We start from the raw sequence: 16,279 nt of genomic DNA, 5'->3' as shown, positions 1-16,279 counted from the left end.
CTCATAGACGCAATAATCGGACAAATAAGATGTTGCGCCCTCTAACTATCTCCATGGAAACAACCAACGCGTCTATTATCAGTGTTCCCGACACAGACAAGTGACCCTGGCTCGAGACTCCGATTGGACTGCAGTAGTGTCGTCGCATAATAATATGGCTTACTGAGGTAAATGGCTTTGGCATCATTTTGTGATTCCCGGTTTTTGTTAGTGCTCTTTTGATGAGCGGATATGGCCGCGCAATACATGGTGGCTGTGAGAATGAAATTGCAGTCCCTCACTTTGCTGTGTTGCAATATGCTTGAAGGCCTTTGACAGAAAACGAAGCTGTATCCAACCTAATATAAAAGTAGTCTAATTATGTTACAGCAAATGTCAAGTCATGCCATTACTTTCTAATTCATTAGAAAATTCATCAGACTCCTAATACTTAATGAAATGGGATTTTAAGTGCATTTAGTGTGGCCCATATATACTACATGACAAAAAGTATGTGGACACCTGCTCATTGAACATCTCATTCCAAAATCATGGGCATTAATATGGAGTTGGTGCCCCCTTTGCTGCTTTAACAGCCTCCACTCTTATGGGAAGGCTTTCCACTAGATGTTAGAACATTTCTGCGGGGACTTGCTTCCATTCTACCACAAGAGCATTAGTGAAGTCGGGCACTGATGTTGGGAGATTAGGCCTGGCTCGGACAAACCATTTCTGTATGGACCTCTCTTTGTGCACAGGGGTATTGTCATGCTGAAACAGGAAAGGGCCTTCCCCAAACTGTTGCCACAAAGTTGGAAGCACCGAATCATCTAGAATGTCATTGTATGCTGTAGCGTTAAGATTTCCCTTCACTGGAACTTAGGGGCCTAGGCCAAACCATGAAAAACAGCCCCAGACCATTAGTCCTCCTCCACCAAACTTTACAGTTGGCACTATGCACTGGGGCAGGTAGCGTTCTCCTGGTATCCGCCAAAACCCAGATGTGTCTGTCGGACTGCCAGATGGTGAAGCGTGATTCATTACTCCAGAGAACGCCTTTCCACTGCTCCAGAGTCCAATGGCAGCGAGCTTTACACCACTCCAGCCGACACTTGGCATTGCACATGGTGATCTTAGGCTTGTGTGCGGCTGCTCGGCCATGAAAACCCATTTCATGAAGCTCCCGACTAACCATTCTTGTGCWGATGTTGCTTCCAGAGGCAGTTTGAAACTCGGTAGTGAGTGTTGCAACCGAGGACAGACGATTTTTTATGTGCCACGTGCTTCAGTACTCGGCAGTAACATTCTGTGAACTTGTGTGGCCTACCACTTTGTGGCTGAGCCGTTGTTKCTCCTAGACCACTTTCCGCTTCAAATAACAGCACTTACAGTTGACTGGAGAAGCTCTAGCATGGCAGAAATTTGACGAACTGACTTGTTGGAAAGGTGGYATCCTATGATGTTGCCATGTTGAAAGTCACTGAGCGCTTCACTAAGGCCATTCTACTGCGAATATTTGTCTATGGAGATTGCATGGCTGTGTGCTTGATGTTATACACCTGTCAGCAATGATTGTGTCTGAAATAGCCGAATGCACTAATTTGAAGGTGTGTAACAATACCATTGTATATATTTTATATCAACATCAATTTAATTGAATATTGTTCAGATAGTGGATACATTAGTCATTCTTATTCAGGAAATATAAATATAAATGTAATATTACATAGGCCTAGACCTACTGCTAGAATAAATCAACCTTGTGTTTCAGATTGTCTGGGGCCATGCCCTTCTAGAGCTTTTGAGAACCTGGCACAACAAGGACACAACTCCACCATGTCCGCAACCATTCAGAGAGAGACTAGCTCGGCGAACTCTGCTGAAGCCAAGAAAACAGAGCTCAGAGTAAACAAGAAGAAATGCTGTAAGTAGCCTAATGATAAGYCTCCCAGAGCAACATCTTCAATGCAGGACAGCTTTGCGCAGGCAGGACCATAGGCAAGACAGCAACAATGCAGTCTGGATGCTTGCTTCAGGCTGTTTTGACTGGCACATGAGTCTACAGGTGTTATTTTGTTTTGGCTTCATCTCCAAAAATGTTGCTAGTTATGATGTAAAGCTTTCCCTATGCATTGAAAGCACTTTWTTTTTTTGCTGATGCACACATTAACAAGCAAATTAGTTTAAAAGAAATACAACTGTGTTTATAATATTTTGAGAGGGATTAGTCTTCTTTGAAAATTATTCTGTTGGGCATATTTTGGGTAAATTATTAATTCTCATTCCACATATTTTTATCATGCAGATTATGTTGAAATCTGTTTATAATGAGCCCATATTCAAATCAAATCAAATCAAATTTTATTAGTCACATACACATGGTTAGCAGATGTTAATGCGAGTGTAGCGAAATGCTTGTGCTTCTAGTTCCGACAATGCAGCCCATATTCCATACAGTATTCAGTTTATCTGCAGTCCTGTTGCGGGTGTAATTTATATGAGAATAGCAAGCCATGGCTTGCCAGTCCACTTTGACATATCCCTTTTCATCTAAGTATACAGTACATGGGAAATCAAGGATAAGAAATGTATCCAATGATGATTGATCATACCAACCAACAAATTTGATAGCTAAATTGTTTTGCCTTATCTACTGTATATAATTTTGTCAGGCCTGTGTATCACTTGTAGATATACAGTATAGACAGTATACAGTAGTATCTGAGTTAGTCTGATGCTAATGCACTATAGTATGTATGCTCAGTGGGGAGAACAAGTATTTGATACACTGCCGATTTGCAGGTTTTCCTACTTACAAAGCATGTAGAGGTCTGTCATTTTTATCATAGGTACACTTCAACTGTGAGAGACGGAATCTAAAACAAAAATCCAGAAATCACATTGTATGATTTTTAAATAATTAATTTGCATTTTATTGCATGACATAAGTATTTGATCACCTACCAACCAGTAAGAATTCCGGCTCTCACAGACCTGTTAGTTTTTCTTTAAGAAGCCCTCCTGTTCTCCACTCATTACCTGTATTAACTGCACCTGTTTGAACTCGTTACCTGTATAAAAGACACCTGTCCACACACTCAATCAAACAGATTCCAACCTCTCCACAATGGCCAAGACCAGAGAGCTGTGTAAGGACATCAGGGATAAAATTGTAGACCGCACAAGGCTGGGATGGGCTACAGGACAATAGGCAAGCAGCTTGTGAGAAGGAAACAACTGTTGGCGCAATTATTAGAAAATGAAGAAGTTCAAGATGACGGTCAATCACCCTCGGTCTGGGGCTCCATGCAAGATTTCACCTCGTGGGGCATCAATGATCATGAGGAAGGTGAGGATCAGCCCAGAACTACACGGCAGGACCTGGTCAATGACCTGAAGAAGCTGGGACCACAGTCTCAAGAAAACCATTAGTAACACCACTACGCCGTCATGGATTAAATCCTGCAGCGCACGCAAGGTCCCCCTGCTTAAGCCAGTGCATGTCCAGGCCCGTCTGAAGTTTGCCAATGACCATCTGGATGATCCAGAGGAGGAATGGGAGAAGGTCATGTGGTCTGATGAGACAAAAATATAGCTTTTTGGTCTAACTCCACCGCCGTGTTTGGAGGAAGAAGAAGTATGAGTACAACCCCAAGAACACCATCCCAACCGTGAAGATGGAGGTGGAAACATCATTCTTTGGGATGCTTTTCTGCAAAGGGGACAGGACGACTGCACCGTATTGAGGGGAGGATGGATGGGGCCATGTATCGCGAGATCTTGGCCAACAACCTCCTTCCCTCAGTAAGAGCATTGAAGATGGGTCGTGGCTGGGTCTTCCAGCATGACAACGACACGAAGCACACAGCCATGGCAACTAAGGAGTGGCTCCGTAAGAAGCATCTCAAGGTCCTGGAGTGGCCTAGCCAGTCTCCAGACCTGAACCCATAGAAAATCTTTGGAGGGAGCTGAAAGTCCGTATTGCCCAGCGACAGCCCCGAAACCTGAAGGATCTGGAGAAGATCTGTAGGGAGGAGTGGGCCAAAAATCCTGCTGCAGTGTGTGCAAACCTAGTGAAGAACTACAGGAAACGTATTGATCTCTGTAATTGCAACAAAGGTTTCTGTACAAATATTAAGTTCTGCTTTTCTGATGTATCAAATACTTATGTCATGCAATAAAATGCAAATTAATTACTTAAAAATCATACAATGTGATTTTCTGGATTTTTGTTTTAGATTCCGTTTCTCATAGTTGAAGTGTACCTATGATAAAAAATTACAGACCTCTACATGCTTTGTAAGTAGGAAAACCTGCAAAATCGGCAGTGTATCAAATACTTGTTCTCCCCACTGTATGTCTGTCTGTCTTTCTGTTCAGCATGGGCATCCTACATGACAAACTCTCCAACAGTGATTGAATGATCGGCCTACCTGCTAGGGAAAGACCTACATGTCTAAGAAACTGACACGATACCTCAACTGGATAGGGGTGCAACCAAAGGTGAGTGGGGAAGACAGCCCCTAAACATCACTTTTTGAAGAACATTATACACTGCGCAAAAAAATAAAGGGAACACTAAAATAAAACATCCTAGATCTGAATGAATGAAATATTCTATTAAATACTTTTTTCTTTACATAGTTGAATGTGCTGACAACAAAATCACACAAAAATTATCAATGGAAATCAAAATTTATCAACCCATGGAGGTCTGGATTTGGAGTCACACCAAAATTAAAAGTGGAAAACCACACACAGGCTGATCCAACTTTGATGTAATGTCCTTAAAACAAGTCAAAATGAGGCTCAGTAGTGTGTGTGGCCTCCTCACGTGCCTGTATGACCTCCCTACAATGCCTGGGCATGCTCCTGATGAGGTGGCGGATGGTCTCCTGAGGGATCTCCTCCCAGACCTGGACTAAAGCATCCGCCAACTCCTGGACAGTCTGTGGTGCAACGTGGCGTTGGTGGATGAGCGAGACATGATGTCCCAGATGTGCTCAATTGGATTCAGGTCTGGGGAACGGGCGGGCCAGTCCATAGCATCAATGCCTTCCTCTTGCAGGAACTGCTGACACACTCCAGCCACATGAGGTCTAGCATTGTCTTGCATTAGGAGGAACCCAGGACCAACCCGCACCAGCATATGGTTCAAAAGGGGTCTGAGATCTCATCTCGGTACCTAATGGCAGTCAGGCTACCTCTGGCGAGCACATGGAGGGCTGTGCGGCCCCACAAGAAATGCCACCCCACACCATGACTGACCCACCGCCAAACCGGTCATGCGGAGGATGTTGCAGGCAGCAGAACGTTCTCCACGGCGTCTCCAAACTCTGCCACGTCTGTCACATGTGCTCAGTGTGAACCTGCTTTCATCTGTTAAGAGCACAGGGCGCCAGTGGCGAATTTGCCAATCTTGGTGTTTCTCTGGCAAATTGCCAAACGTCCTGCACGGTGTTGGCTGTAAGCACAACCCCCACCTGTGGACGTCGGGCCCTCATACCACCCTCATGGAGTCTGTTTCTGACCTTTTGAGCAGACACATGCACATTTGTGGCCTGCTGGAGGTCATTTTGCAGGGCTCTGGCAGTGCTCTCCTGCTCCTCCTTGCACAAAGGCGGAGGTAGCGGTCCTGCTGCTGGGTTGTTGCCCTCCTACGGCCTCCTCCACGTCTCCTGATGTACTGGCCTGTCTCCTGGTAGCGCCTCCATGCTCTGGACACTATGCTGACAGACACAGCAAACCTTCTTGCCACAGCTCGCATTGATGTGCCATCCTGGATGAGCTGCACTACCTGAGCCACTTGTGTGGGTTGTAGACTCCGTCTCATGCTACCACTAGAATAAAGCACCGCCAGCATTAAAAGTGACCAAAACATCAGCCAGGAAGCATAGGAACTGAGAAGTGGTCTGTGGTCACCACCTGCAGAACCACTCCTTTATTTGGGGTGTCTTGCTAATTGCCTATAATTTCCACCTGTTGTCTATTCCATTTGCACAACAGCATGTGAAATGTATTGTCCAATCAGATGTTGACTTACCTAAAGTGACCAGTTGATTTTCACAGAAGTGTGATTGACTTGGAGTTACATTGTGTTGTTTAAGTGTTCCCTTTATTTTTTTGAGCAGTGTACATRTCCCTTTAAGTCTTCCATTACGACAGACTATTGATGGTGGAACCCTCTGGTGTTTGAGATATCTTTTAATAAGCACTTCAGTCAACTTTAAATCACCAGTATATTGTGTCCTACAAAGTAAATGCCTTCATTATTAGGTAAATGTCACATTTTTAATAAAAAATGTAAAKCTCCTGAGAACTGAGACGCCCCATGTTGAATAGGATCCTACTTTGAACCAGTCCCATTTCTATGATAGGAGACAACCCTAACTTAATWAACCATGTAGACACTAATACAAGCAAGTCATAACTCTGTTGGTGYCATTTTGTTAATTTTGTAGTGTTTAACTTGGGTGTTTACCGCCGAGAGGCTGTCAAAGCTTACAAGTCCTACGACTTCTTCAGACACGACAACAAGGAAGCCATGGAAATAAGGAAGTAAGTTACGTTTGTTTTATTCATGCAGATTCCATACTGAGAAAGCATTCACAATTGCCATGCACACTGTTTTGATGGCACATTTTCCATTTTTATTTGCTTAGAACTTAAGTTCACATATGACAGACAAAGTTTTCTATCAATCGTAACATGTTAGAAAAAAATGGTCATTAATCAAGTATTGTTTCCATCAGCATGGTCAGATCTGAGTCAATCTCATTACTCCAGCAGCTCACCAGGTTCTCTTATGCATGATTTCACAGGTGTACTTTGCAGCCCCGGCTGCTGCCAATGTCAATGGCCAGTGAGTTTCTGAACCAACACACTGTCTGCTGTGCAAGCAGATATTCAGTGTACAAAAGACCCATATTATATTAATAGAATGTGTGTGTGTACACACACACCAGTTGTGGGATTCAAATGGACATTTGCTTAGTTTTTCATAGTAATTTGTGATGGATTACTATTTTCCAACTAGCTGAAAGTTTTCTAAGCAAGCACTAAACTTGATCCAGGATAATCACTTAATGAGACACATCTGRATTGCCCTTTATGGACCTGTAAATGGCTACTGCTCTTGACAACATCACAGAATGCTGATCTAAATRTATTTCTGGCACTCACTCACTCCTTACAAAATGTTGCATCGGTATGTTCCCTCACTGTTCTGTCAGTGTTACTATTCAGATGTCTGTACAGAAGAAAGATAGGTATACAGTATATCATTCTGGTCTACTGGACTGTTCACCATAGAATCAAACACAAAATGATACAGGGGCCTTTAAGATTGAGTATAAAAACAATATATATATATTATCTGAGGTTGGAATGCATACCTGCCCCCTTTTCTGCAGACCAACTGTTGAGCCCTTTGATGCAGATTAAGACTACTGCCATTGTATTTCCCTCTCCTCTCCCACAGACAGTGTGCTCTGGTAGCCCTGGAGGATGTGAAAGGATATCTAACTGAAGAAGGAGGACAAATCGCTGTAAGGCATCTACTCTTTCCTTTAGATTCCTTTTTGTCTGTTCAATATATTTTACATATATCCACCCGTTTAGTGATGTTTGCTTTGATTAGGTATTTGATGCAACAAACACAACAAGGGAGAGGAGAGACCTCATTCTTGATTTTGGGAAAGAGAATGCATTCAAGGTAAAAATGTGCTAAATTGCCAAATATATTTTTGTGTTTATCTCCATATAACGTTACTCTGTGTAACGACACTGCATCCAGCCCTGTGGTGAGGCAGTATATTTTAGTGGCGCAGTCTGAGCTGCTTTATTTCCAACAGGTGTTCTTTGTGGAGTCTGTGTGTGATGACCCAGAAGTCATTGCTGCTAATATTCTGGTATGTTCCGATGTCGCCATGTGGGATTGTAATGCTTTACTATGAGCCCAGGCCAGGGTCAAAACTAACCTATTTATACACTGRCTATATCCTTGTCATGTCACGACTTTCATTTTTCTTTGCCCACATTCTAATGTGTCATATCTCTAAACAGGAGGTGAAGGTGTCCAGTCCAGACTACCCAGAGAGGCACAGAGAGAGGGTAATGGATGACTTTCTCAAACGCATAGAGTGCTATAAGGTTACATACCAACCTTTGGATCCCGATGATTATGACAAGTAAGAATGACCAAAGCATATTGTCTGTCTCAGTCTGTTGCAATTGAATAGGACATTGCTTCAATTAGAGGGAACTGTCCATACCGATCATCATGTGGTATACCTAATAGGCATTAACGTTTGTAGTTCTCGAGAATTGCTGTAAATTTGCTGCAAGGTCAGATGAATGCCACCAGGTGGAGACAGAATACATACAGACAATTGTGTTACTGTGTCTCCCGTAGGGACCTATCCTTTATCAAGGTGGAGAATGTGGGCCGGCGCTTCCTGGTGAACCGGGTGCAAGACTACATCCAGAGTAGGATAGTGTACTACCTCATGAACATTCAAGTGCACTCTCACTCGCTCTACCTGTGCCGGCATGGAGAGAGCAATCACAACATGGAGGGCCGTATCGGAGGTGACTCGGAGCTCTCCCCAGGGGGAAAACAGGTATGTGTCCTGTCTGCCATGACAGTTAGGCCTAGTCCAGAGAGAGCAGTCCATAGAGATTAGAGGATTCATCTTTGTACCTGTGCCATTATAGCATCTGTGATAGCATGGGCAGCGCCATTGAGGCCATCTCCATTTTGAAGTAGTCCATTTTCTTCTTCACGATTGGCTGATCCCCCCCCCCTGATGACTCAGTTGGACATGACTCCAACAGGGTAACCAGGAGGGATCAGCCAATGAAGTTGAAAGGCCCCCCCTGTTGACTACATTAAAATGATGGAAGCCCTCAGTGCCAATGTGCCAATGCTAATACGGCCTTTTGTCCAGTAGAAGCCTCTATCAATCTCTATGGAGCAGTCAGGCATATTACTGACCTTTGTCTTTGAGTCAGTAGATCCTACCGATTTCTATTTAGATTTAGTTGAACAGCTAATGGAAAATACTAATTAAAGCTCCTGTACTTTAAATTTGAGGAAACACTGGTAATCTGGTCATGTACTCTTAAATAGTTAATAGCATGTTTACCATGATCATGTACAGTAAGAAGTCCCCTGATAGATGGGCCTGTTATTGACAYTAATCTCTCTTTGCCCTTTCTGGTCCAGTTTGCCCATGCCTTGYGCGGCTTCATCGAGGAGCACAAACTGTCGGACCTGAAGGTGTGGACAAGCCAGCTGAGACGTACCATCCAGACTGCTGAGGAGCTGATTGTGCCCTACGAACAGTGGAAGATCCTCAACGAGATAGATGCTGTCAGTACTGACTTTCCCTCTGATCTCTCACTTATCACTGGTCTAAAATAATGAATACCATGATGGTTTGATTTAGGTAGACACCATTTGTGATTAAAATGAATTTGATCTTTGATAAAGGACTTGTTATATTCATTGTTTGAATAATAAGTAATGATTGATCATTATCTGGCAACTCAACTGCCAAGGCACATTTTCCAGAGTTCTCTCTTTCCCATCTGTTAGGGTGTTTGTGAGGAGATGACATATGATATGATCCAGAACTCCTTTCCAGAAGAGTTTGCCCTGAGGGACCAAGACAAGTACCACTACCGCTACCTAGGAGGAGAGGTAAAGTCCTACCCACTTACCACAATATGGAGCCCTTATCTTGTTAGGGATAGCTAAAGCTCAGTGTGTCCCTTCTCCTCACCTGTAGTCCTACCAGGACCTAGTGCAGCGGTTAGAGCCTGTCATCATGGAGCTAGAGAGACAAGGCAATGTGCTGGTCATCTGTCACCAGGCTGTCATGCGCTGCCTGCTAGCCTACTTCCTGGACAAGAGTGCAGGTGGGTGAGCACACACCATACAGTACACACTTACTGACAATGTCACAAACACCAGAAGTCATTGACACTTTTTTTTTTTTAACTGTATTTCGTAGATGATCTACCCTATCTGAAATGTCCACTGCACACAGTGCTCAAGCTCAGCCCTGTTGCCTATGGTAAGACTTTGTGTTCATTAGACTTACGGTAGAATAAATTGACAATTACATTGTGTTATGTTCACATCTGATGGATTTCTTCTATCACCACTAGTAAACTCAGCAAAAAAAGAAACGTCCTCTCACTGTCAACAGAAATTGAATTATGTGTCCCTGAACAAAGGGGGGGGGGTCAAAATCTAAAGTAACAGTCAGTATCTGGTGTGGCTGCATTAAGCTGCATTAAGTACTGCAGTGCATCTCCTCCTCATGGACTGCACCAGATTTGCCACATCTTGCTGTGAGATGTTACCCCACTCTTCCATCAAGGCACCTGCAAGTTCCCAGACATTTCTGGGGTGAATGGCCCTACCCCTCACCCTCCGATCCAACAGGTCCGAGACGTGCTCAATGGGATTGAGATCCGGGCTCTTCGCTGGCCATGACAAAACACTGACATTCCTATCTTGTAGGAAATCACGCACAGAAGGAGCAGTATGGCTGGTGGCATTGTCATGCTGGAGGGTCATGTCAGGATGAGCCTGCAGGAAGGGTACCACATGAGGGAGGAGGCTCTTTCCTGTAATGCACAGCGTTGAGATTGCCTGCAATGACAACAAGCTCAGTCCGATGATGCTGTGACACACCGCCCCAGACCATGACGGACCCGACACCTCCAAATAGATTCCGCTCCAGAGTACAGGCCTCGGTGTACCGCTCATTCCTTCGACGATAAACGCGAATCCGACCATCACCCCTGGTGAGACAAAACCGAGACTCGTCAGTGAAGAGCACTTTTTGCCAGTCCTGTCTCGTCCAGCGGCGGTGGGTTTGTGCCCATAGGCGACGTTGTTGCCGGKGATGTCTGGTGAGGACCTGCCTTACAACAGGCCTACAAGCCCTCAGTTCAGCCTTTCGCAGACAGTTTGAGCACTGATTGAGAGATTGTGCATTCCTGGTGTAAATCGGGCAGTTGTTGTTGCCATTCTGTACCTGTCCCGCAGGTGTGATGTTCGGATATACCGATCCTGTGCAGGTGTTGTTACACGTGGTCTGCCACTGCGAGGACGATCAGCTGTCCGTCCTGTCTCGCTGTAGCGCTGTCTTAGGCGTCTCATAGTACGGCCATTGCGAATTTATTGCCCTGGCCACATCTGCAGTCCTCATGCCTCCTTGCAGCATGCCTAAGGCACGTTCACGCAGATGAGCAGGGACCCTGGGCATCTTTCTCTTGGTGATTTTCAAAGTCAGTAGAAAGGCCTCTTTAGTGTCCTAAGTTTTCATAACTGTGACCTTAATAGCCTACCGTCTATAAGCTGTTAGTGTCTGAACGACCATTCCACAGGTGCATGTTCATTAATTGTTTATGGTTCATTGAGCAAGCATGGGAAACAGTGTTTAAACCCTTTACAATGAAGATCTGTGAAGTTATTTGGATTTTTACGAATTATCTTTGAAAGACAGGGCCCTGAAAAGGGGACGTTTCTTTTTTTGCTGAGTTTAGTTTGACAATTAGGAATGGGTMAAATGAATTTATCTCTGCAACTATCCCCAGGCTGTAAAGTGGAAATGTTTTACCTTAACGTGGAGGCAGTGAACACACATCGCGACCGACCACTTGTAAGTAACATTGCATGTTATCCTCAGTGGCAAGGCKTTGCTCCTTTTTGGCATCCCTGCTCTGTTCTGCTCACATATCACATGCTTCACGGAACCTCTTTAACCAAACTAGCTCAAGCTATGTCTGGATAAATGAGTAGTTAGTGTGACTTTATATTTAACTTGTACGAAGCTATGACTGATTACCTTTCCCTGCTTGCGAACACCGACACCACTAAAACAATAAAACTAMWTTTTTTCTAGAGCAAGTCTTTACATATTTATTTAGGTTTGCACTAGCTTATTAGTTAGCTAACTAGATAACGTTAGCTTGCTAACTGACAAGGCAGTTACACACACTTCATATGAAACAAAYGGGGTGGTAAGTGCAGCACAATGCACACAACACTAAATACTTTACCAATCTGGCCACTATAGCTAGTAAAATGATAATTACATCACAATGGATTATTTTCCATGAAGCAGCTGCCTGTAGCTGGCTACTGAGAGTCAATGCAGTGTCTTAACTTTACCTAGCTAGCACAACATCTTGCTAGCTAATGAATAATACTAACCATAACGTTAGCCAGCTAGCAAAAAAATGTATCTATGGGCTGTAGTGACCATGGAGAGTGAATTAAATTGTTTATTTGTCATCTTGCTAGTGAGTTATCTAGCTGTGGCCATCTAGCTATATCAACAAGGGCTGTCTAAAACAATAGTAACATTAGCGCCGCTAGCTATATAGCTAGCTAATATTGGGCCGCTTGAACTCGTCGTGACTGTAGACCATAAAACAACGGACATGCATTTCCAAATAACGCTACTGCCACCTTCTGTTTTGGACTATTTTAACAAGGCTGAGTTGCTGACGACTTCAAGGTCTTTGCTATGTGAACACAAAAGAGAGAGACTGCCGACACTCTGTTCAGAAGTGCTAAGTAGTCGGCAGGCAAACGTTTCACAATCCTACCGGTGTGTCTGAGCTATTAGTGAGATGCCATAGACAATATTTGAGAGGAGCAGAATTAAGTGGAATCTGTTAGTGCTTTTTATTTTTTTATTTTTTTTACTATGCAGAATCAACTTTTTCATATTCCATAGCAAAAGTCCTATTGTAGTGGTTGATCAAGGAGAATGATTGTTTGATTGCTGTGTTTTGGGGAATTGTCCCAGTAACGCTGTGTGTTCCCGGGTCGCTTTCTTTAATGCACCTGGTGTTTCCCCATCTCCAACCAGGAAAAGGTCCCGAGGAACCCAGCTCCCGTCCGGCGGAATAGTTACACCCCCCTGTCCAGTCACGACCARTTCAAGCGGCCCAGGCTCTACAGTGCCGGCAACCGTCCCTGGCTCCCCCAACGCCCCTTCCCATCGGCCCTGCAGTTCCCMGAGATGCCAGAGGGGGTGCTGCAGCAAAGCCAAGTTAGTGTCAGAAATGGATGGTGCCCTCTTAATTAATCACTCATAATTATACTCAGTCCCCTCCCTCCTCCCACCCAAGCCAATCTCTTCTTTATCCTTAGCATCCCACCACCCTTAAATCAACTTGATAATTCAGACTCTGTAATAAAAACAGAGTGGACTTCTCCCTGACATGCTGTGGTCTTGTTGGTGGCTTCCCCTCTTTATATTATGTCTGTCTCTCCCCCAACATCAGCTGTTTGTCTTACATGGCCTCCCCTTTTCTTCATGGGCTGTGTCTCCATCTTGAATATGCACAGCACTATGCCTGTCCTAAATAAACTGCACCACTAACTTCTACTCATTTACATCTTATGAATAGATCACTTAAGTACCATTCCAGATACACAGTTAAAAAGTCTTCCAGTAACCAGGTGTTATACATTAGTCATATGGTGATCTTAGGAGAAACATGCACTGAACAACAATTAGCGTCAGAGATCAATGCCATACAAGGGTCGTAAATATAGACATGTTGATGTTTTGAGATGCATATTCAAAGTTGCTGTTGTGATCCGAGTGTGTTGGTTCGCTTCGCTTTGTTGTGAGTTCAGTGCTTCAGCTAGTCTCCCCATTTCTGTCTCTTCCCTTTCTCCCTCCCTCCCTGTGTCGTCATAGCCTCGGATAGGAAGCTGTTGTCTGTGAGTATTTAAGATAAATTCCCGCAGAACTCCACCAATTTAATTTCTGTTTTCACTTATTCACATGAAATGTCATCTCAATAAGACAATGGGGTATGTATAGCATCTTAAACTGATATCATCATACAGTATGATGCTTCATCATAATTTCAGTTCAAGGACATACACTTCACTACTAATAGTACTAATCATTTCGTTCCCACTTTGTTTTATAATGATGATGGTGTATCAGGAGAAAAGTTTTTACCTAGCAGGGATGTTTCTTTTCATTGGTCTCTCTGAGGCAAAACACTAGTAGTAATGTAAGACCTGTYWTCAAGACCATAATTGGTCAGAGTGTTTRGACTCATGTTAATTATCGACTGAGAATATTAATCATGTCTGTTTCTGTTTAAAGGACTCCCTGTGTGAAGGAATCGACKATGACAGCCCAGWAGAARCTARTGGCWGTGTCCGCTTCTGAGTGACTRTGAAGTCACCTTCAAGTTCAGCTGGTGCCTCAGTCTATCCCTGTGACACTGAAGTTCTGCTCATCCTATCCTCCATGTCCCTATGGCCTTCCACATCATATAATAATTTCCCTGCATGCCAAATATCTGAAACCACAACTATAACACCTCTTTCATGTATGCCAATAGAGATCAAACATGATGCCTTATGTGTATCAGAGACCCTTTATGTCTTGTTGAATATATGTGGCAGCATGTTATGGTATCATGAAATCCTTTCCCACTACTGCAGCATAAAGCATTTTTGCCAATTATCAGATACATCCATATTAGCCATCACATGACATTATGAACACAGAAAAACATAGTAGGATAATTTGATATTGTGGTCATATATGGTTTGTGTGGAACCATTTACAATAAGGATATACTGTATATATTTTAGATTAGAAGTTAGTCCAGTGCTCTTAAARGGGAAGTTGACATGTAAATGAATGTATTTATCTGTCAATTACTTACTCTGTCTTCAGATAACATAAAGGAGTAACAGAAATATGTAAACATGGAATAAGAAAAGTACTACGGTCCTAGTTATCATAGTGTAGCTTCAATACCTTTCTTATGAAATTCTCGCTGAATTGTCCCTTTGATTATATTCATGGTTGAGGAAATGTTTTACACTAGTAGATTTTTAAGCAACTCAAAGCTTATTTGAGAACCTTGCCTTTTAACCAATTATTACAGACATGCGACTATTAATAAATGTAGCTTGTTAGCCATTACCACTAAAACCAAAACAGTGCAAATATCCCATATTTTAACAGATGCTTTGAGATACTTGAAGGAAATATTTAACATAGTCAAGGTGTGATAAGATCTTTTTCTCATCACATATTCTTAATAGGATATTGATATGTAGAATACCAGAAGAATGTAGAGTAGCTGTATATTAGATATTGAGATGTCGCTATTTGTATGAATGTGTTTGGCATTCTGCTGTGTTTTGAGTTGGTGTTGTGCTGAATGTTTTCATAAATAACCTGCATAAAGTGATGAGATTTTGGGAAATTTGCACCAAAAGCCACTAGTCAGTAGGGGCACACAATATCCTTTTAATTTAGATAAAAGTTATGCTATTACGTACACCCAATTATTCCAATGACTGCGAACTACAGTGTCACAATTATTTATGATTTTTTGCCTGTGTCTTTTGGGGCATGTTGAAAGCCTTACTGAAAAGTTATCTGTTCTGTGCATAGTACACTTGTAAAGATGTTTATAATCATACACAAGAAGGTTCCAAAGAAAAGTTGTGACTATATATTTGATACGTTTTCCAACGATAGCCTGCTCAGCTCAAGAATGTACTGTACTCAATACCCGGCTGCAGTATTGTAATGACCCGACTGGGTCATTAAAGAGGAAAGAGACGGACTCTAGGTGTACAGGTTAGAACACAGGTTTATTCCTAAACTGGGCTATTGTTCAGGCCACAGCCCACGCCGCTAAATGCCGAACGTACACAATTATACATGTTGAGTTAAGGGTCACTCTCATATGAACAGATCAAGGCCCGAACAGAAGAGAGAGAACAATGAGACAGTAATCCCTATTTATGCATTTCCAAATCCCGCGGTATTACCCATCATACCCCCCCAACCTTTCCATCTGTCCTGACATATTTAACCCCTGCTAGTAGCCATGAGAACCATAACACACCCACAAMCACAGAACACAATACCGGGTCGTTACAGTATTATTCTCGTGAATTTTGTCATGTAAAATGTTGCCTGTTGATATGGACTTCATTGCCTCAATTAGCTGGTTTAGCATAGTTGAATTGTATTTAAGATGTTGCTCCAGTAACTGTATTAAAGAGTCATTAAATATGTAAAACCGGTGTAATTTATGTCTCCTTTTTCTGTGTGAGTTTGGGGGAAGGAGGAGGTGACATGTTTCAAGTTAATTTGCCTACTCTCTGTACCGCTCGAGAACTATTAAGCACTATGCACACAAGCGGCAGGTAGCCTAGCAGATAAGAGCTTTGAGCCAGTAACCGAAAGCTCGCTGTTTCTTATCCCTGAACTGATTA

General features: G+C 43.0%; 1 protein-coding gene across 2 annotated transcripts; it reads left to right on the top strand.

The window, feature by feature from the left end:
• The first annotated feature begins 6,444 nt into the window (after positions 1 to 6,444).
• LOC111967882 (6-phosphofructo-2-kinase/fructose-2,6-bisphosphatase 2-like) lies at positions 6,445 to 16,081 on the top strand. Of its 2 annotated transcripts, XM_070444999.1 has the most exons (14): positions 6,445 to 6,537; positions 7,460 to 7,526; positions 7,619 to 7,693; positions 7,833 to 7,889; positions 8,044 to 8,168; positions 8,393 to 8,600; positions 9,206 to 9,352; positions 9,578 to 9,682; positions 9,771 to 9,900; positions 9,996 to 10,058; positions 11,593 to 11,657; positions 12,876 to 13,058; positions 13,716 to 13,738; positions 14,136 to 16,081. In XM_070444999.1, exons 1-14 carry the CDS (start codon positions 6,524 to 6,526, stop codon positions 14,203 to 14,205), a joined length of 1,332 nt encoding a protein of 443 aa, XP_070301100.1. In that variant the 5' UTR covers positions 6,445 to 6,523; the 3' UTR covers positions 14,206 to 16,081. The 2 variants fall into 2 exon arrangements, with proteins under 2 accessions (XP_070301100.1, XP_023849078.2); XM_023993310.2 differs by lacking the exon at positions 13,716 to 13,738.
• Positions 16,082 to 16,279: the final 198 nt, after the last annotated feature.

This window comes from Salvelinus sp. IW2-2015, linkage group LG1 (genome assembly GCF_002910315.2).
Source record: "Salvelinus sp. IW2-2015 linkage group LG1, ASM291031v2, whole genome shotgun sequence".
Classification (NCBI taxonomy): domain Eukaryota; kingdom Metazoa; phylum Chordata; class Actinopteri; order Salmoniformes; family Salmonidae; genus Salvelinus; species Salvelinus sp. IW2-2015.
Note: the sequence above shows the minus strand (reverse complement) of the source record. Positions and strands in the feature narration are given on the sequence as shown.